The 22,506-nt window shown below is 48.4% G+C and overlaps 1 protein-coding gene across 1 annotated transcript in view; it reads right to left on the reverse strand.

Annotated features, from left to right (window-relative positions):
* LOC145341160 (fibroblast growth factor 12) overlaps window positions 1–22,506 on the reverse strand; it is a 166,304-nt gene that overhangs the window by 19,509 nt on the left and 124,289 nt on the right. The window contains exon 4 of the mRNA XM_080186071.1: window positions 6,000–6,198. Within this exon, the coding sequence (XP_080042197.1) occupies window positions 6,000–6,198 (199 nt within the window). The remainder of the gene's footprint in view (window positions 1–5,999; window positions 6,199–22,506) is intronic.

A 22,506-nucleotide genomic window follows, 5' to 3' on the forward strand; every position in this document is an offset into this window, starting at 1 on the left:
TGGAGGCTGCCTCGCTAAATATTTTTAAGAAGCGGGTTGATGGGTTTTTGATAAGAGAGGGGATTAAGGGTTATGGGGAGAGGGCGGGAAAGTGGAACTGAGCCACAACAGATCAGCCATGATCTTATTGAATGGCGGGGCAGGCTCGAAGGGCTAGATGGCCTACTCCTGCTCCTATTTCTTATGTTCTTATGTTCTTACGATGGGCCAATCAGGGGTGTCAGTTCCTCTGGGACTCTGAGCGTAGATGCTGACTGATGGCCCTCTGTAGCTGCTGTCAGACTGGTCAATGAAGGGATTTTGGAGAAGGGACTTCTGCCTCTGAGGATTTATGACAATTACCAGGAGATGCTGACACGTTCAGGGAGATTGGAGGAGAAACAAAGGCTGGAGATTGCAGCGGGATTGAAAAAGGCAGAAGGGTTACCGGTGAATTCCTTCAGTGTTGAGGGAATGGTGGGTGATAACGGTGACTTTGAAGGAAAGACTGTAGTTTGGGAGGAAGGGGAACCATCGGTGCCAGTTAGCAGGCGGTGGGCAGGGAGCGGGGCCAGGGAAGGTGGATTATGTGATTAGGAGTTGGAAAGTTGGGAGGGAGGGGGTTGGGGGGGCGGAGGGGGTTGGAGGGCAGTGGGGGGTGGGGAGGGGGGAGTTGGAGAGGAGCTGGGGAGCTGCTGGGAGATTGCAGCTTGTGGTTAAGGGACGTTTCACCTTGGTGGGAAACTGAGAGAGAAAAGCCAAAGAAAATAAATGACTGTAATTGAGAGATAATTTCCCTCCAGAGTATCGGTGACTTACAAGTTTCAAACTTCCTTTCCCACTTTCTCTAAATACAGAAATAGACAAGTCCACACAGTCCGACTGACTCCCCCACACACTCACACACACACACACACACACACACACACACAATCCCACACAGATACACAGACACACATACATACTCACACACTCATATACAGACAATCCCACACACACACACACACACACACACACAATCCCACACAGATACACAGACACACATACATACTCACATACTCACATACAGACAATCCCACCCAGACACACAGATACAGACACATAGGGCAGAATCTTATACTGTCCACTGTATTGAATTTGGGGTACATTTAATTTGGCAGGAGGGTGGCTAGTTGCGCCCCCCCCGCCCCCCCATCACGGTCCATCCCTACTCTGGTTATGCCCATGGTGGGAAGGCCCATCCTGAGCCTCATCCCACCGCTACTGGAAACTCACTGTGTAGGAAGCCAGAAAAGCAAACACCGTTGGGATTGCTGGAGGGATGCCGAGGAGTCCGTCATTCACTGATTGAGGGATCCGGCATCAAGAAGGAGGCAGTTTGCTAAGAGGCACCTCCCTGACCTTGTTGCTGACATTCGTTCCATCATCGCTCACCTATGCCTGGATCCAGGGTGATCCTCGGTCTCGGGGTGACTGTAATACCAGCAGCAGCCACCTTCTCCCAGTGGCACTGCTGATCATTAAGAGCCTCAGACTTCTGATTGGCCAGCTGCTCTTGGTGGATATTTGATTCCGGGGCAAGGTACACCACTGCCCAGCTAGGTGCTTGGCCCACACCTAATTGAAAGGGCATTCCCAAAAAGCAAAGACTTGGGGTCCATGGGCAAGATCCCATCACCTCCATTAAATAAACATTAAATACTCAAAGACATAATACATAATCTCACTCACCCATATATAGACTCAATCTCACATATTCACACACACACATAATCAATTATACATGGGCAGCATGGTGGCACAGTGGTTAGCACCGCTGCTTCATAGCACCAGGAACTGGGGTTCGATTCATGGCTTGGGTCACTGCCTGTGTGGAGTTTGTATGTTCTCCCTGTGTCTGCCTGGGTTTCTCTGCAGCTGTTGACCTGTTTGGATTGCTGTGATCCCCCAGTTAACCTCACCGTTCACCTTTGTGTGATCCCCATCTTTGTTCTCACAAGTCTGTGAAGATGGGGTGTAAATATATCTGATGAATAACCAATTGGACCAATCTTTGCAAGGTCTGCTTGGAGCTCATGAAGTATTCATGGAATTGTAGAATTCCTACAGTGCAGAAGGAGGCCATTTGGCCCATTGAGACTGCACTGATAATCCCACCCAGGCCCTATCCCCATAACATAAGAACATAAGAACATAAGAAATAGGAGCAGGAGTAGGCCATCTGGCCCTTCGAGCCTGCCCCGCCATTCAATAAGATCATGGCTGATCTGTCGTGGCTCAGTTCCACTTTCCCGCCCTCTCCCCATAACCCTTAATCCCCTCTCTTATCAAAAACCTATCAACCCGCTTCTTAAAAATATTTAGCGAGGCAGCCTCCACCACTTCAACGGGCAGAGAATTCCAGAGATTCACCACCCTTTGAGTGAAGAAGTTCCTCCTCAACTCCGTTCTGAACTGCCCCCCCTTTATCTTGAGGCTGTGCCCCCTAGTCCTACTGTCTTTTTTGAGCGGGAAGAGTCTTTCCACCTCTATCCTATCCATCCCATTCATCATCTTATACGTCTCAATGAGATCTCCCCTCATTCTTCTAAACTCTAACGAGTACAAGCCTAGTTTATTCAGCCTCTCCTCATAGCTCAACCCCCTCAACTCCGGTATCAGCCTAGTAAACCTCCTCTGCACTCCCTCCAAGGCCAAAATATCCTTGCGCAGGTGCGGCGCCCAAAACTGCACACAGTACTCCAGCTGCGGCCTCACCAATGCCCTATACAGCTGCAGCAAGACCTCCCTACTTTTATATTCAATCCCCCTCGCTATGAAGGCCAGCATCCCATTCGCCTTCCTGACCACCTGCTGCACCTGCAGGCTGGGTTTTTGCGACTCATGCACAAGGACCCCGAGGTCCCTCTGCACCGTCGCCTGCTGCAGTTTTTTGCCCCGTAAGTAATAGTCCTTCCTACCATTCTTCCTACCAAAGTGGACCACCTCACACTTGCCAACATTAAATTCCATTTGCCATTTCCTGGCCCATTCGCCCAGCCTATCTAGATCCTTCTGCAGACTCTCCACACCCTCTGCACAATTTGCCTTTCCCCCAATCTTGGTGTCATCAGCAAATTTCGACACCCTACACTTGGTTCCCTCCTCCAGATCATCTATATAAATGGTAAATAGCTGAGGCCCCAGCACCGACCCCTGGGGCACCCCACTAGTCACCAACCGCCAATCCGAATAGCACCCATTGACCCCCACTCTCTGCCTCCTATTTGACAACCAATCCTCTATCCACGCTAACACCCTACCCCCAACTCCATGTCCTCTGACCTTCTGCAGTAACCTCTTGTGAGGTACCTTATCAAACGCCTTCTGAAAATCCAGAAAGACCACATCCACCGGCTCTCCTCTATCCACCGCCCTAGACACATCCTCATAGAACTCCAGTAAATTGGTCAGACACGACTTCCCTTTAATGAAACCGTGTTGCGTCCGCCCTATCAAGCAATTCCCTTCAAGATGCTTCGCAATTTCCTCCTTAATGACGGATTCTAACATTTTACCTACCACAGACGTTAAACTAACCGGCCTGTAATTCCCCGCCTTTTGCCTGGCACCCTTCTTAAACAACGGCGTAACATTAGCCGTTTTCCAATCCTCCGGCACTTCCCCGGAATCCAGCGACGTCTGGAAAATAACCACCAAGGCATCCACTATCACCTCCGCCATTTCTTTCAGAACCCTCGGATGCATTCCATCCGGTCCTGGGGACTTGTCCACAATCAGCCCCTCCAGTCTGTCGCGCACCACCTCTCTAGTAACACATATTTACCCCATTAATCCCTCTAACCTACACATCCCGGAACACTAAGGGGCAATTTAGCATGGCCAATGCACCTAACCCACACATCTTTGGACTGTGGGAAGAAACCGGAACACAGGGAGGAAACCCATGCAGACACGGGGAGAATGTGCAAACTCCGCATAGACAGTGACCCGAGCCGGGAATCGAACACGCTCCTCTTACTAATTGCGTCCAATCCTCACATGAGGCTGTGTCTCAGTCAAGCACTTTGACATTCCACACCAAACACAGAAAGGCTTTTAGCTCGTATTTAATCTTCTGGTGGGAACCTGGTCCTTTTCTTGGATGGTAGCCCTTGACTCCTAAAACAATCGGTTACTGTTTACCCATTCCCTGGGCCAGCTACGAGTACAGCCTGACAGACACACACACACAGGGAGACGGACTGTGCACCAACACCCCACCAATCACTTCTTCCATTCTATGGTTGGAAAGTCAAGGCTCTGTGACAATGTTCCCAATCCTCCAGGATAGGATGTGAAGCTAGATATTCAGCGCTCTCCAGTGAACGATGGTCTGGGTTTTCTTTTCATTTGGTTTGGACAATTTCATGTATTAATTACATAAATATTGGAGATGGGGAAAGACGGCCATGTGGCTGACACTGAAAAACCCATCCAGTCTACTGATTTCCAATTGGGTGAGGAGTGGTGGGTTGGAACGACGGACATGTCAGACAACCAATGGGGGGAGAGAGGAGGCAGGGCAGTTGGTAGCTGAACGTCATGTGATGACAGTAAGAAGTCTCACAAAACCAGGTTAACCAGGTTAAAGGCTCACCTGATGAAGGGGCAGCGCTCCAAAAGCTTGTGCTACCAAATAAACCCGTTGGACTTTGACCTGGTGTTGTGAAACTTCTTACTGTGTCCAGCCCAGTCCAACGCCGGCATCTCCGCATCATGTACTGTGAGGAGACAGCCAGGAGTACACCCAATCAAAGTTATGGAGTGATAGAATCTCCCAGCACTACAGGAGGCCATTCAGCCTATTGAGCCTGTGCTGTCTCTTTGAAAGAACTATCCAATTTAGTCTCACACCCTGGGTTTTACCCTGTAGCCCTGCACGTTAGCTTTTGTTGTGTATGTGCTTAATTGTCCTTTACCCTGCTTCCATCACCCTTTCTGGTGGGATTTAATGACAGTAAGAAGTCTCACAACACTAGGTTGAAGTCCAACCAGTTTATTAGATAGTAAACCCACAACTTTCCACACACCTGACGAAGGAGCATTGTTTCAGAAAGCTTGTGCGTTTACTATCAAATAAACCTGTTGGACTTTGACCTGGTGTTGTGAGACTCCTTACTGTGTTTATCCCAGTCCAACACTGGCATCTCCACATCGGGATTTATTGACACATGGCAGAAACAGGTCCCATCGCCAGCAATTTCACTGCCCCCCCCCCACACCCACCCCCCCCGCACATTATTTCATCAGCCTCCCTCCCCCCCACCATAACTCTACACACCTCAATTCTGTTGCCCCTCTGCTGCTCTAAGAAAAGTGCCCCCAGCTTCTTCAATCCCTGCAGGTGACACCCGCTCCCCCACCTGTGCCATTCATCTGAATTTATGAGCTTAATATATCAAATTTTAGCAGACGAATCTGGTTAAATGGTTTTAAAAAAATCAATGGTTTTGATCTGCTGAGAGCTCATCACATTGCCAGTAAATCTCAGATTGACTGGGATCAATCTTTGGCACTCTGAAAGGAAATTTTCCTCACTCCCAACACTGGGATTCACAGCGAGCGGTTCTGAGGCCCGTTAGAATCTGAACAGTTGTCAGGGCTGACCAGTGGGTGGCACAGTGGTTAGCACTGCTGCTTCACAGCTCCAGGGACCTGGGTTCGATTCCCAGCTCAGGTCACTGTCTGTGTGGAGTGTGCACATTCTCCTCGTGTCTGCGTGGGTTTGCTCTGGTTTCCTCCCACAGTCCAAAGATGTGCGGGTTAGGTTGATTGGCCACGCTCGAATTGCCCCTTAATGTTCTGGGATGTGTAGGTTAGAGGGTAAATGTGTAGGGATATGGGGATAGGGTCTGGGTGGGATTGTGGTCAGTGCAGACTCGAAGGGCCTGTTTCTGCACTGTAGTGTTCTATGTTCACATCTACCCAATCAGCGACCTCGCGCACTTCACCTTTGCAAGTAAAAGAAAGAAGTCTACCTTCGATTGGTTTTGGTAGAAAATGGGAAGATGGCTTAGTTTTCTTCACTCGGTTCCCCTTCATGACCTGGCCGTCTTTGTTGAGTCCCAGGAACCAGGCTCTGCCTGACTCCTGCTGCCGGTATAGAGTTGAAGAGTAGATGACATAATAATTCTCAAAAACTGACTCCTTGAACTTGCATTCTGCTGTGAAGAGTTCCTGTTACAAAAACACACAATAAAAAGACATGATCGGCTTTCTGCAGAGTGACATCTGAATGTCAGCATGAATTGTTTTTCCAGCCTTTCTTCTGACAAGTAAATATATATATATAAGTTGATCAATGTCTAAATTTCAAGCTATTGTAAAATCCTAAGATAAAAGCAAAACACTGCAGATGCTGGAATCAGAAACAAAAACAGAACATCTCAGCAGGTTTGACAGAGCGGCACATTGGGTTAGCACAGCTGCCTTACAGCTCCATGAACCCAGCTTCGATTCCCAGCTTGGGTCACTGTCTGCGTGGAGTTTGCACATTCTCCCCGTGCCTGGGTGGGTTTCCTCCCGGTGCCCCGGTTTCCTCCCACACTCTGAAAGACATGCTGGTTGGGTGCGTTGGCTGTGTTAAATTGCCTGTTAGTGTCCTGGGATGCGTAGTGTACATTAGAGGGATTAGCAGGGTAAATATCTGGGGTTGCGGGGATAGGGCCTGGATCAGATTGTTGTCGATGCAGGCTCGATGGGCCGAATGGGCTCCTTCTGCACTGTAGGCATTCTAAAATCCCGCCAGAGAGAAGGGCCTTTATAGCGAGGGGAATATAGAAGTAGGGAGGTCTTGCTGCAACTGTACAGGGCACTGGTGAGGCTGCAGCTGGAGTACTGTGTGCAGTTTTGGTCGCCGCACTTGCGCAAGGATATATTGGCTTTGGAGGGAGTGCAGAGGAGGTTTACTAGGCTGATACCGGAGATGAGGGGGTTGGACTATGAAGAGAGACTAAATAGACTGGGTCTGTACTCGTTGGAGTTTAGAAGGATGAGGGGGGATCTTATAGAGACGTATAAGGTAATGAAAGGGATGATAGGGGAGAGGTATTGAGATTCTTCCCACTTAGAAAAGATAGCAGGACTAGAGGGCACAGCCTCAAGATAAGGGGGGGTGCAGTTTAGATCAGAGTTGAGGAGGAACTTCTTCACTCAAAGGGTGGTGAATCTCTGGAATTCTCTGCCCGTTGAAGTGGTGGAGGCTACCTCACTAAATATATTTAAGTCATGGGTAGATAGGTTTTTGACAGACAAGGGAATTAAGGGTTGTGGGGAGAAAGCGGGAAAGTGGAACTGATCCACTTCAGATCAGCCATGATCTTATTGAATGGCGGGGCAGGCTCGAGGGGCTAGATGGCCTACTCCTGCTCCTATTTCTTATGTTCTTAGGAAGTTAGGGTGGAATCAAATCCACACACAATGTGGAATCTGACCCCAGTCTGACCTGTGAGTGCTGGCCATCATTTTGACTTTGCCGTATGTAAATTGGCTGCCACATTTCCCCGTAACTGACCACATTTCAAAAGCTATTTCATTAACTGCGATGCACTTTGGAGGAAAATCCTGAAGGACACTGGATAATTGCGAATTCTTTCATCCTGCTCTGCGAAAATCAGTAAGATTAGGAGGCGCGAATATCACTCTGAATAACAGCTGTTTGGACACTGGGGTTAGCTGGAAGCATCTGAATTTTGACTGGATGCTATTGCAGTTTGACAAGTCTTTCCCAAGCAGCTGCCACACTCTTCATTGTACTGTCAACGTATGTAAATGTTTGAGTTAATAAAGGGTCCTCCTAATGCAGACAGCACGAGACGTTACAAACATTAACAGCTAACGAGACAAAAGGAACCGTGTTCTGCATTTAATAAAAAATGTCGAGGCATTTTCATGAAGGGTGGGAATGGATGGAGTTGCTGCCAAGGTTTATCTCCAAGGACTGCTGCAACTCACCCAGAGTGTAAAATTTCACAATCTCTGATACATCCTGTTATAATCAACATTAGCACTTGCCACTGTACAGAACCTTCTCCTGTCAAACCATCCGAATGTTATTCGTAAATGGATTACACTCTTAAGCGTTTATGGTGATCAAAGTTGACGGAAATGGAAGGCATGGAAACTATTTCTTCTGGCTGTGTCTTGGTTTGACCGTATTTGGAGTAATTGTAGTTTATTCTGGGCGTCACATCTCAGGAGAAACATATTAGCCTGAGAGGGGACGCTGCAGAAATTCCCGGGCGAAACTACCTACACAGGTGTAGAAAGCTGGCTCGGGTAGATTCAGAGGTGATCTGTTCACAGCATTTCAATCCTTCTCATAGAATCCCTACAGTGTAGAAGGAGGCCATTCAGCCCATCAATTCTGCACTGACCACAATCCTATAAGAAATAGGAGCAGGGGTAGGCCATTTAGCCCTTCGAGCCTGCCCCACTTTTATCTCTTTCGATAACCACGCCTGGTTATCTCTTCTCCTACTGTCCTTCTTTACCATCGGAATATATTTCTGCTGAGTACCGAGAAAGATCTCCTTAAAAATCCTCCACTGTTCCTCAGCCGTCCTACCAACCAATCAGCGCCCCCAATCTACATTCGCCAATTCCTCTCTCAACCTATCATACTCCCCTCTGTTCAAACAGAGGACACAGGTTCGGGACCCTACTTTCTCATCCTCCATCTGCATCAGAAATTCAATCATACTATAATCACTCGTCCCAAGAGGATCCCTCAGAAGACGATCCCTAATTCTACCTGCCTCGTTACATAACACCAGATCTAAGATAGCTTGCTCCCTCGTCGGCTCCAACACACACTGTTCAAGGAAACTATCCCAACAGCATTCCGAGAACTCTTCCTCAAGCCCACCGCGTCCGACTTGAGTCAACCAATCAATATCCAGGCCCTTTTGTGGATCTATTTCTTTGATTTAACTGCAGAATGGACAAAGGGGTCCCCACACTAATTATTTTACAGAAGCGAATTGGTCCCTCACTATTTCAGCCTCAGCTCAGTGAGCAGCAGTCTTGCCTCGAAGTCAGAAGGCTGTCCTGCTCCATAGACCTGAAGACCAAATCCAGGGAGAGCGCCGATCGGGTCGAGGTGGGCGAGACGTTAAATTGAGGCTCCTCCTGGATGTAAAAGATTCCGTGGCACCATTTTGAAGAAAGGTCAGTGAGTTCTCCCCAGTATCAAAGGCAAGCTACTCAGGCAGGGGAGTGGTTTAGGTGCAGATAACTAAACTGTAGCAGAAAGAGACAGGGAATACAGACAGCCTTCGCGCACCAGTGGGTAAGGTCAGAGTTTCCAAAACAAGGTAAAAGGACAGAATTAAAATCTCTATCTAAATGCACTCAGCACTGTAACAAATGGATGAACAGAAATTAATAAATATGTTTGTCCTGATAGTCATCACGGAATCCTGGGGCGGGATCTTGTGATCCTTCCAGTGGTGGGTTTCATCGAGATGGGATGGGAAAACTTGGACTGTGGTCAAAAGTCAACATTCTTTGGTTGCCAGAGGACCAAGTCTAACTCCTCTCGAGTGGATACAAACCTCACCTCTACCTCTTATGAGGAGAGGCTGAATAAACTAGGCTTGTACTCGTTAGAGTTTAGAAGAATGAGGGGAGATCTCATTGAGACGTATAAGATGATGAATGGGATGGATAGGATAGAGGTGGAAAGACTCTTCCCGCTCAGAAAGGACAGTAGGACTAGAGGGCACAGCCTCAAGATAAAGGGGGGGCGGTTTAGAACGGAGTTGAGGAAGAACTTCTTCACTCAAAGGGTGGTGAATCTCTGGAATTCTCTGCCCGTTGAAGTGGTGGAGGCTGCCTCGCTAAATATTATTAAGACGCGGGTTGATAGGTTTTTGATAGGCAAGGGGATTAAGAGTTATGGGGAGAGGGCGGAAATGTGGAACTGAGCCACGACAGATCAGCCATGATCTTATTGAATGGCGGGGCAGGCTCGAAGGGCTAGATGGCCTACTCCTGCTCCTATTTCTTATTATGTTCTTATTTACATCTTTCCTTAAATGAACAGACCAGTTCTGTACACACTGCTCCAGATTTGCTCTCATCAATACCCTCTACAACGGAATCATTACCACTCCGCTTTTTAATGAATTCCTGTACTTGGATTTCCAGAAGGCAATTGGTAAGGCATCACATCAAAGGTACTTGCATACAGTAAAAGCTCATGGTGTAGGAGGTAACATTGTGGACAGAAGGTTGGCTGGCTGGCAGAATGGGTCTTTCTCTGACTGGCTGGATGTGGTAAATGGAGTCCCGCAGGGTCTGTGCTGGGGCCTCAATTTTTTAAAATTTACATCACTGAGTTAGATAAAACTATTTGCAGATGACACAAAGATAGGTAGGAAAGTGCGTGCAGAAGAGGACATGAAGGGTGGCACGGTGGGTTAGCTCTGCTGCCTCACAGCGCCAGGGACATGGGTTCGATTCCCAGCTTGGGTCACTGTCTGCGTGGGGTTTGCATGTTCTCGCCGTGTCTGCATGGGTTTCCTCCGGGTGCTCCAGTTTCCTCCCACAGTCCAAAAGACGTGCGGGTTAGGTGCAATGGCTGTGCTAATTTCTCCCTCAGTGAACCCAAACAGGTGCTGGCGTGTGGCAACTACTGGATGTTCACAGTAACTTCATTGCAGTGTTAATGTAAGCCAACTTGTAACTAATAAATAAATTTAATAAACTTAAGGAGGTTGCAGATGGATATACACAGGTTGAGCGAGTGGGCAGATGGAGTATAATGTGAGAAAATAATGTGTGAAGTTGATCACTTTGGCAGAAGGAATGAAAAAGCAGAGTATTACTTAAATGGAGAATGGCTGGAGAATTCATTTCATAGAAATCATAGAATCTCTACAGTACAGAAAGAGGCCATTCGGCCCATTGAGTCTGCACCGACCACAATCCCACCCAGGCCCCACTCCCATATCCCCACATATTTTACCCACTATTCCCTCTAGCCTATGCATCTCAGGGCACTAAGGGGCAATTTTAGCATGGCCAATCAACCTAACCTGCACGTCTTTGGGCTGTCAGGAGCACCCAAAGTGAACCCACGCAGACATGGGGAGAATGTGCAAACTCCACACAGACAATGACCCAAGCCGGGAATCAAATCCACGTTCCTGGATCTAGGTGTTCTAGTGCATAAGCATACAAAGTTAGTTTGTAAGTACAGCAATAATAACGCTAATGGAATGCTATTCTTTGTTATGAGAGGGATTGGGCATAAAAGTAAGGATGTTATGCTTCAGTTATGCAGGGCATTGGTGAGATCACATTTCAAAAACTGTGTGCAGTTTTGCTCCCCTTATTGAAGGAATGATGTAAATGTGTTGGAGGGAGTTCAGAAGAGGTTTATTCGATTGGTATCTGGAATGAAAGGATTGTCGTATGAGGAGAGAACATAAGAACATAAGAACATAAGAAATAGGAGCAGGAGTAGGCCATCCAGCCCTTCGAGCCTGCCCCGCCATTCAATAAGATCATGGCTGATCTGTCGCTGCTCAGTTCCACTTTCCCGCCCTTTCCCCATAACCCTTAATTCCCTCTCCTATCAAAAACCCATCAACCCGCGTCTTAAAAATATTTAGCGAGGCAGCCTCCACCACTTCAACGGGCAGAGAATTCCAGAGATTCACCACCCTTTGAGTGAAGAAGTTCCTCCTCAACTCCGTTCTAAACCGCCTCCCCTTTATCTTGAGGCTGTGCCCCCTAGTCCTATTGTCTTTTTTGAGCGGGAAGAGTCTTTCCACCTCTATCCTATCCATCCCATTCATCATCTTATACGTCTCAATGAGATCTCCTCTCATTCTTCTAAACTCTAACGAGTACAAGCCTAGTTTATTCAGCCTCTCCTCATAGCTCAATCCCCTCAACTCCGGTATCAGCCTAGTAAACCTCCTCTGCACTCCCTCCAAGGCCAAAATATCTTTGCGCAGGTGCGGCGCCCAAAAATACACACAGTACTCCAGTTGCGGCCTCACCAATGCCCTATACAGCTGCAGCAAGACCTCCCTACTTTTATATTCAATCCCCCTCGCTATGAAGGCCAGCATCCCATTCGCCTTCCTGACCACCTGCTGCACTTGCAAGCTGGGTTTTTGCGACTCATGCACAAGGACCCCGAGGTCCCTCTGCACCGTCGCCTGCTGCAGTTTTTCGCCCCGTAAGTAATAGTCCTTCCTACCATTTTTCCTACCAAAGTGGACCACCTCACACTTGCCAACATTAAATTCCATTTGCCATTTCCTGGCCCATTCGCCCAGCCTATCTAGATCCTTCTGCAGACTCTCCACACCCTCCGCACAATTTGCCGTTCCCCCAATCTTGGTGTCATCAGCAAATTTCGACACTCTACACTCGATTCCCTCCTCCAGATCATCTATATAAATGGTAAAAAGCTGAGGTCCCAGCACCGACCCCTGGGGCACTCCACTAGTCACCATCCGCCAATCCGAATAGCACCCGTTGACCCCCACTCTCTGCCTCCTATTTGACAACCAATCCTCTATCCACGCTAACACCCTACCCCCAACTCCATGTCCCTGGATAGGGAGATAGAGAGGCTGGATAGACTGAGCTTGTTTCCACTGGAGTTTGGAAGAGCGAGGTGGGGGGAGGGGGATCCTGATCGAAGTTTATAAAATCCTCAATGGTATTGACAAGGTGGATGTAGAAAGGATGTTTCCTCTTGTGGGTGAGTCCAGAGCTGGGCAGTAGCGTTTTAAAATGAGGCAAAATATTTTCTCGGAGGCTTGTGCAACTTTGGAACTTTCTGCCTTAGAAAGTGGAGGCAGTCACTGAATATTTTTAAAGCAGAGATATATAGATTCTTGTTAGGCAAAAGAATCACAGGGTAGATGAGAAGATGGAATTGTAGAACTGGAAACATAAAGTGATCAGCCATGATCTTATCTAATGGTGGAGCAATCTTGAGGGGCTGAATGGCCTACTTCAGCTCCTGTTTCATATCTTTGTATGATCAATGCTTGGGAGCTCAACTGTTTACAATCTACATCAATGACTTGGATGAAGCAACCAAATATATGGTAGTTAAATTTGCTCATGAGATCACAGTAGGCAGAGAGGTAAGTTGTCAAGTGTAGGTAGAGAGTCTTCAAAGGGATTTGGATAGGATAATTGAGTGGGCAAAAAATTGGCAGCTGGAATGTAACGTGGGAAAATGTGAAACGTGGGAAAATGTGAACTTGTTCACTTTGGCAGGAAGCATAGAAAAGCAATAAATTATTCAAAGGGAAAGAGATTGCAGGACTCGGTGTTACAGAGGGACCTGGGCGTCCTGGCAGATGAAGCATAATAATATAAAATTATGCAGGTACAACAAGTGATTAGGAAGGCAAATGGAATATGAGTATTTATTGCAAAGGTAATGGAATATTAAAGTACAAATGTTTTTCTGCAGTTGTACATTGGTGAAAGCAGACTTGGTGAACTGGGTACAGTTTTGGTCTCCTTATTTGAAAGTGAAATAGAGGTAGTACAGAGGAGGTTCATATGCCATTCCTGGGATGAAGGGTTAATCCTATAAAGAATGGTTGATACTTTTATTCATTGGAATTTAGATGAATGAAAGATGATCTTATTGAAACATACAAGATCCTGCAGGGACTTGAAAGAGTCAATACTGGGAGCGTGTTTCCACTTGGGTAGAGATTAGAGCTAAGGACAGAATTAAAGAATAAAAGATTTCCTTTTTAACGCTGAGATTAGAAGATTCTTTTCTCCCTCAGAGGGTCGTTAGCATGCAGAATTCTTTTCCCCAGCGGGTAGTGGAGGCTGGATCACTGAATTTATTCAGAGCAGTGTTAATCAGATTTTTGATAGACAGGGACAGTGGCACAGTGGTTAGCACTGCTGCCTCACAGCACCAAGGACCTGGGTTCAATTCCAGCCTTGGGTGGCTACCTGTGTGGGATCATATCATAGAAATCATAGAATCCCTACAGTACAGAAAGAGGCCATTTGGCCCATTGAGTCTGCACTGACCATAATCCCACCCAGGCCCCACTCCCATATCCCCACATATTTTACCCACTATTCCCTCTAACCTATGCATCTCAGGACACTAAGGGGCAATTTTAGCATAGCCAATCAACCTAACCTGCACATCTTTGGACTGTCAGGAGGACCCGAAGTGAACCCACACAGACATGGGGAGAATGTGCAAACTCCACACAGACAATGACCCAAGCTGGGAATCAAACCCAGATCCCTGGAGCTGTGAAGCAGCAGTGCTAACCACTGTGGAGTTTGCACGTTCTCCCTGTGTCTGCGTGGGTTTCCTCCCACAGTCCAAAAAGTGCTGGTTAGGTGCATTTTGGCCATGCTAAATTGTCCCTTAGTGTCCAACGACGTACAGGATTGGAAATGCATGGGGTTGGGGGGATAGGGAGGGGTGGGGGGTGGGGGGGGCTGTCAGAAAGTTGGTGCAGACTTGGTGGGCTGGGTAGCCACCTCTTGCACTGTGGGGATTCGATGAAATCATGAGTTTTTTTTGGCAGGGGGCAGGGTTAGAATTGAGACCGCAACCAGGTCAGCCATGATCTTATTGAATGGTGGTACAGAATCACAGGGCTGAATGGCCTACGCTCCTCTAGTATCCTGGCCAATATTTAGTTCTCAAACAAAATCACTAGAGCATGTTAATCTGGTGGCTACTGTATCAGTGTTTGTGAGGACATGCAGTGCGTACATTGGCTTCTGCATCTTTTATAACAGTGGCTTGTTCAATAATACTTGATTGGTTGTGAAGTGCTCTAACGCAGTGAGCGGTTGGGGTTTGGAAAGCAGAGCCAGGAAGCGTGCTGGAGGCAGGTTCAATCCAGGAGGGCATTAGACGATGACTTGAATAGAAACAATGAGCAGGGGCACACGGGAAAGGGAGGGAAAGGACGCTAAGGCATAATGTTCATGTAGAGGGCTAGTGCAGGCACGATGTACCAAATGGCCTCCATCTGCGCTGTAACAATTCTGTGATTCTGTGACATCCTGTCGGCATAATGGTGTGATCTAAATGCAAATCCTTTTCTCACTCTGATTTTCCATCTATGCCCTCCTGGGGAGATGTTACATAACTGTACAAGTCTTTGCATGAAGATGTTTCTACTGAATCCACATTTGGCTGATTGAGTTCGAGTTATATCGGGGAAATGAGGGAAGAGTCTGGCATTTTTATCAGACCTTTAATTTTATACAGAGAATGGAACCAAAGTCACAATTAATACCTCAGTATAAATACCTCATAATTAATACCTCACAGGGACCTGGGCTCGATTCCCGGCCTTGGGGTCACTGTCTGTGTGGAGTTTGCACATCCTCCCCGTGTCTGTGTGGGTTTCCTCCGGGTGCTCCGGTTTCCTCCCAGAGTCCAAAGATGTGCGGGTTAGGTTAAATTTGTGAGGTCACGGGGATAGGGTGGGATGCTGTCAGTGCAGACACGATGGATCGAATGGCCTCCTTCTGCACTGTAGGGATTCTATGAATTCAAATTTGGCAAAGTGATCGAGAATATTTAAATTCAATGATTCTTAAATGGTGACCAGGAAACTACTGGATTGTCGTGCAAATCCGTCTGGTTCACTAATGTTCTTTAGGGAAGGAAATCTGCCATCCCTACCCGGTCTGGCCTACGCGTGACTCCAGACCCACAGCAATGTGGTTGAGTTTGAACTGCCCTCTGAAAAGGTCTGAAAAGCCATTGTATTTGAGGAGGCAGCTCAGTGCCTTCTCAAGGGCATTAAGGATAGCAATGATCACCTGCCTTATATTCCCTCTAATTTTCCTTTTGCGGCCTATTAATGGAAACACATAGGGCAGAGTTCTCTCATCCCTCCCGCCATGGGAATCGTCGCGGGCGGAACACGGATCAGGCAAAGGTCCGGTGACCTCGGGTGGGATTTTCCAGTCTTGGGGCCAGCGTGGCTGGAAAGTCCCTCCCATGGTACGCTGTATCCTTTCGTCCAATCGCGTTCATGCAGCATCTTAAAGGGGTCCAGTGGGGGTGCGCTAACCTCCAGGCTGCACATTCAGCTGAAGAAGGAACATTGGTTGGCACATTCTGTGACAAGCAGGAGTTTACTGCTGACTGGATTTGTCTGTCTGCAGCTGCTTTCTGTGCACTGACCAGCTGGATCTTGGTTTGAAGGCCTCGCTTTTACTCTCTTGTACTTTCAGCTCCCCCTGAGGTTGGAAGTGGGTCACCAGCATCAATCCCAACTGCGGAGAGGCACGGCAGCTGCCAGGGCTCCTATTGTCAGCCGGGTTTCCTCTCCTATCCATTCATAAGACATAGGAGCTGAATTAGGCCATTCGGCCCATCGAGTCCGCTCCGCCATTCGATCATGGCTGATATGCTCCTCATCCCCATTTTCCTGCCTTCTCCTCAAAACCTTTCAACCCATTACCAATTAAAAATCTGCCGAAGCCCTCCCTAAATTTACTCACTGTCCCAGCACCCACCGCACTTGGGGGCAGCGAATTCCACAGATTCACAACCCTTTGGGAGAATTAGTTTCTCCTCAACTCTGTTTTAAATTTTCTGCCCCTTATCCTAAGACTATGACCTCTCGTCCTAGAATGTCCCACAAGAGGAAGCATCCACACAATACCCACCTTATCCAGACTTTTTATCATCTTGTATACCTCAATTTGATCTCCCCTCATTCTTCTAAGTTCTAGAGAGTTTTGGCCTAAAATGTTCAATCTCTCTTCATATGACAAACCCCCTCATCTCTGGAATCAATCGAATGAACCTCCTCTGAACTGCCTCTAACGCCACTACTCTCCTGAAAGACAAATTCCCCAGAGCGATGGGTTTTAGTTCAAACAGCAGACCCCGATTCAGTCTGTCTTCGCCCTTGGACTTGCCTCGTTGCCTGATAGAACATAGAACCCTACAGTGCAGAAACAGGCCCTTCGGCCCATCGAGTCTGCACCAAACACAATCCCACCCAGGCCCTATCCCCATATCCCTACACATTTACCCGCTAATCCCTCTAACCTACACATCCCTGGACACTAAGGGGCAATTTCTTAGCATGGCCAATCAACCTAAACCCGCACATCTTCAGACTGTGGGAGGAAACCGGAGCACCCGGAGGAAACCCACGCACACACGGGGAGAATGTGCAAACTCCACACAGACAGTGACCCGAGCCGGGAATCGAACCCAGGACCCGCGAAGCAGCAGTGCTAACCACTGTGCTACCGTGCCGTGATGTTTGAAGGAAAGATAACCAGCTTTTAATTTTGTGCCCAGTCATTTGCTTGGATGATTACTGGCCCAAGAACACTCGAAGATCAGCACCATCCAGGACAAAGCAGCCGCCTGGCTGGCAATCCATCTCATACCTTCAGCACCCACCTCCTTCACCAGCAGGGGGTGATCACAGGAGGAGCTGTGACCCTGACTGCCTGCGCCCCTGGATCAGGATTTCTGACCATCAGAAATAAATCAGTGTCCAATCTGGCATCAGAATCATAGCATCCCTACAGTGCAGAAGGAGGCCATTCAGCCCATTGCGTCTGTACCGACCACAATTCCACCCAGGCCCTATCCCCAAAACCCCAAGTATTTATCCCAGTTAGTCTAAGATAAACACTAAGGAGCAATTTATCATGGCCAATCAATATAACCTACACATCTTTGAAGTGTGGGAGGAAACCGGAGCACCCAGAGAAAACCCATGCAGACATGGGGTGAATGTGCAAACTCCACACAGACAGTGACCTAAGGCCAGAATTGAACCTGGGTTCCTGGTGCTGTGAGGCAGCAGCGCTAACCACTGTGCCACCGTGCCACCCCCTCCCAAGAGAAAAAGAAGACAGGGGACTAACTAAACCTATCACCAGGCCACCACTTGTGGAATGTGGGATTTGTTAGCTGAATGCGGCCGATCTGTGTCTGAAAATTGCACATGAACATTACAGCAATTCGATACATATCCTTGACATACCACGCACCCCTCCCACAACCCCCTAAGGGGTCTTGACAGACCCTCATCTTGTTTGAACCACATTTCCATTCTGATGGGACCAACATTCAGACATGTTCCTCCTGATTCCGGCACTGGGGAATTGCCTGGGGCAATCCAGAGCCGTTTTGACAGGCTGCTGGGAAATCAAGTCAGGGATGGCTGCCTAATTTCAACCTCTCAGCGCTATGTGTCAGGTACAGGGTTGGTGACTGACATCACCCTGCGAACGCACTCAAGTGTTGAAAGCACAAGTGAAAATAAGATCCCAGCTACCTCACTGCATTATTAACCTTCTGTCTCCCTCTCCTTGCTCTCAGCTATGAACGGCAGACGTTCAGTCCTATTGCATCTTTCACAATCTCAAGGGCTCTCAAAACGCTCCACTCTTGAACTGCAGTCACTGCTCGGAAGTATGAAACACCACAGACAATTTTTGCACAGCACAATCTCACAAAGTACAATCTAACAGCACCAGGGACCCGGGTTCGATTCCCGGCTTGGGTCACTGTCTGTGCGGAGTCTGCACATTCTCCCCATGTGTGCATGGGTTTCCTCCGGGTACCCCAGTTTCCTCCCACAGTCTGAAAGACGTGCTGGTTTAGTGCATTGGCTACGCTAAATTCTCCCTCAGTGTGCCCGAACAGGCGCCCGAGTGTGGCGACTAGGGGGGTTTTCACAGTAACTTCATTGCAGTGTTAATGTAAGCTGACTTGTGACACTAATAAATAAACTTTAACTTAAAAAAAAACTAAACTTTTGAAACTAATTTCTTGGGAAGTAATGTGGGGTGTCACTTGCCGCGACACCGGGGAGAATTTTCAACCGTTCTGTAAACTAGATTCGTGGATTTTTTTAATGGTCACCTTGGAAAGTTTAGTTTGGTTTAAGTTTATTTATCAGTGTCTCAAGTAGGCTTACATCAACGCTGCAATGAAAATCCCCCTAGTCACCACACTCCGGCGCCTGCTCAGGTTCACTGAGGGAGAATTTAGCATGGCCAATTTACCCTAACCAGCACATCTTTCGGGGGGCAGCTGGGGTTTGAATTTGACACCCCCGGTTGAATTTTTGTCTGGATGGGGGGGTACATTTCAGTACACCAGTGGCCAGGCTTTGATTTTATTTGGGAGGAAATCAGATTTTCCCCTGTATTCCCAAATCACAAGGGGCAGCAGGGTGGCACAGTGGTTAACACTGCTGCCTCACAGCGCCAAGGACCCGGGTTCGATTCCGGCCTGGGGTCACCCTCTGCGTGGAGTGTGCACATTCTGCCCATGTCTGCGTGGGTTTCCTCCGGGTGCTCCGATTTCCTCCCACAGTCCCAAAGATGTGGGTTGGCCAAGGTAAATTTTCTCCTACTATCCCAAGGTGTGTGGGTTAGATGGATTTGCCATGGTAAATGTGTGGAATTACAGGGATAGGGCGTGGGTAAGATACTCTGTCAGAGAGTCGGTGCCAGATTCGATGGGCTGAATGGCCTCCTTCTGCACTGTGGGGATTCGATGATTGTCTATGATCCACAGCAAATGCCCTCTGAAATGGAGGGCAGTCAGGGATGGGCAATAAATGCTGACCCAGCCAGCGATGTTCATAGGTTTTGGGTTTCCTCAAATACACCATTTTCCTCTGGTTGAGCTAGATTTTGGGCCCCCAAAAAAGCAGCTGATGAGTTGGAAACTCACTGAAAGGTAAGTGTAAAATGTTTTTACATCTTCAAATTTCAGTAGTATCAAAATGTGTTTTTAATGCAGTGATTCATCATGTGAATCTATCTTCCAAAGATAAGTCAACCAGCATCGTGTCATTCTTCATATATATTACAGTACTTTTCCAGTGGAGAAAGTACCACAATGCATCACAAAATGCAAGAAAGTCCACTGCTTTCAGCTCTTTGCGTTTTGATTTAAATGAACCAGCAGATCCATTATTGTTTTAAAAAAAACTGCCACTGAAGATAGGAAGAATTGTCTGCACCTGCTGTTCCCTTCATCAATTTACGGGCATTCTGCCTTGAAATGGAAATATTTGTCAGTGGAGCTGGAAATCTGTTTTATGACAGCTGCTCCATCATGAATGCTTGACTGCATTTCAAAAGCTTCAGTTCAGCAGATAATCTTATTGATCCAGGAACTATTGAAGTGCGTATGAGCCTAAAAAAAGGTTATATCTTTGATGTTGTTTATTTTTTGTTAACAAATCTAATTAGTATTAAAAAGATCGCAGCATTTTTCCCTTGAGTATTTTTGGTCCAATGAAAGAACTAAGAAAAATATTGATGATACCGGATATTTGAATTCAAGGTTTAAAGTTTAGAGGTTATTTACTAGGGTTACACTAGGCTTATATTAACACTGCAATGAAGTTACTGTGAAAATCCCGTAGTTGCCACACTCCGGTGCCTGTTTGGGTACATTGAAGGAAAGTTCAGCCAATGCAGTACATCTTTCAGACTGTGGGAGGAAACCTGAGCACCCGGAGGAAACCCATGCAGACATGAGGAGAATGTGCAGATTCCACACAGACAGTGACCCAAGCCAGGAAACGAACCCGGGTCCCTGGCGCTGTGAGACAGCAGTGCCAATCACTGTACCAACATGCCACCAGTTTTCTTAGACTGGAGAGTTAATTATTTTTCACCTGATTTTAAAATAATTCTGAGAATTGCACATGCTGCATACTGGCAAGCGATGATACGGGGAAATGTGAGGGCACATGGGGAAAGCTGAGAGAACGTGGGGTCAGTTTGAGAGGGTGAAGCTGTGGCAAGTGAAGCTTAGGGGGCCTTTCAATGATGTTGGGAGCTGAGCAACAGTGACAGAGACCTGACAGGGACTTACTCTGCACCCACACACTCCCCTGCACCCACACACACACACGCTCCCCTGCACCCACACACTCACACACTCCCCTGCACCCACACACTCACACACTCCCCTGCACCCACACACTCCCCTGCACCCACACACTCACACACTCCCCTGCACCCACACACTCCCCTGCACCCACACACTCACACGCTCCCCTGCACACACACACTCACACACTCCCCTGCACCCACACACTCACACACTCCCCTGCACCCACACACTCCCCTGCACCCACACACTCACACGCTCCCCTGCACACACACACTCACACACTCCCCTGCACCCACACACTCACACACTCCCCTGCACCCACACATTCACACACTCCCCTGCACCCACACACTCCCCTGCACCCACACGCTCCCCTGCACCCACACACTCCCCTGCACCCACACACTCACACGCTCCCCTGCACACACACACTCACACACTCCCCTGCACCCACACACTCACACACTCCCCTGCACCCACACACTCCCCTGCACCCACACGCTCCCCTGCACCCACACACTCCCCTGCACCCACACACTCCCCTGCACCCACACACTCACACGCTCCCCTGCACCCACACACTCCCCTGCACCCACACACTCCCCTGCACTCACACACCACCCTGCACTCCACACATACACACACTCCCTTGCACTCACACACACTCCCCTGCACTCCGCACCCACACACACACACACCCACACACACACCCACACCCACCCACACACACACACACACACACTCCCCTGCACACACACACACACTCCCCTGCACACACACACTCCCCTGCACACACACACACACACTCCCCTGCACGCACACACTCCCCTGCACACACACACTCCCCTGCACACACACCCACACACTCCCCTGCACACACACATTCCCCTACACACACACACACACTCCCCTGCACCCACGCACACACACACTCCCCTGCACACACACACTCCCCTGCACACACACACACACACTCCCCTGCACGCACACACTCCCCTGCACACACACACTCCCCTGCACACACACCCACACACTCCCCTGCACCCACACATTCCCCTACACACACACACACACACTCCCCTGCACACACACACTCCCCTGCACCCACACACACTCCCCTGCACCCACACACTCCCCTGCACACACACACACTCCCCTGCACCACACACACACTCCCCTGCACACAGACACACACAGTTCCCTGCACACACACACACACTCCCCTAAACACACACACACACACACACTCCCCTGCACACACACACATACCCCTGCACCCACATACTCCCCTGAACCCACACACTCCCCTGCACCCACACACACACACACTCCCCTGCACACAGACACACACACAGTTCCCTGAACACACACACACACACACACACTGCCCTGCACACAGACACACACTCCCCTGCACACACACACTCCCCTGCACACACACACACTCCCCTGCACACACACACACTCCCCTGTACACACACACACTCACTGCCCTGCACACACACACATACACACACTCCCCTGCACTCACAGACTCCCCTGAGCCCACACACTCACACACTCCCCAGTGGCAACACGAACCCAATTCTTGCAAAAAAAATCAA

Source organism: Carcharhinus amblyrhynchos, chromosome 3 (genome assembly GCF_965287045.1).
Source record: "Carcharhinus amblyrhynchos chromosome 3, sCarAmb.v2.hapA, whole genome shotgun sequence".
Lineage (NCBI taxonomy): Eukaryota > Metazoa > Chordata > Chondrichthyes > Carcharhiniformes > Carcharhinidae > Carcharhinus > Carcharhinus amblyrhynchos.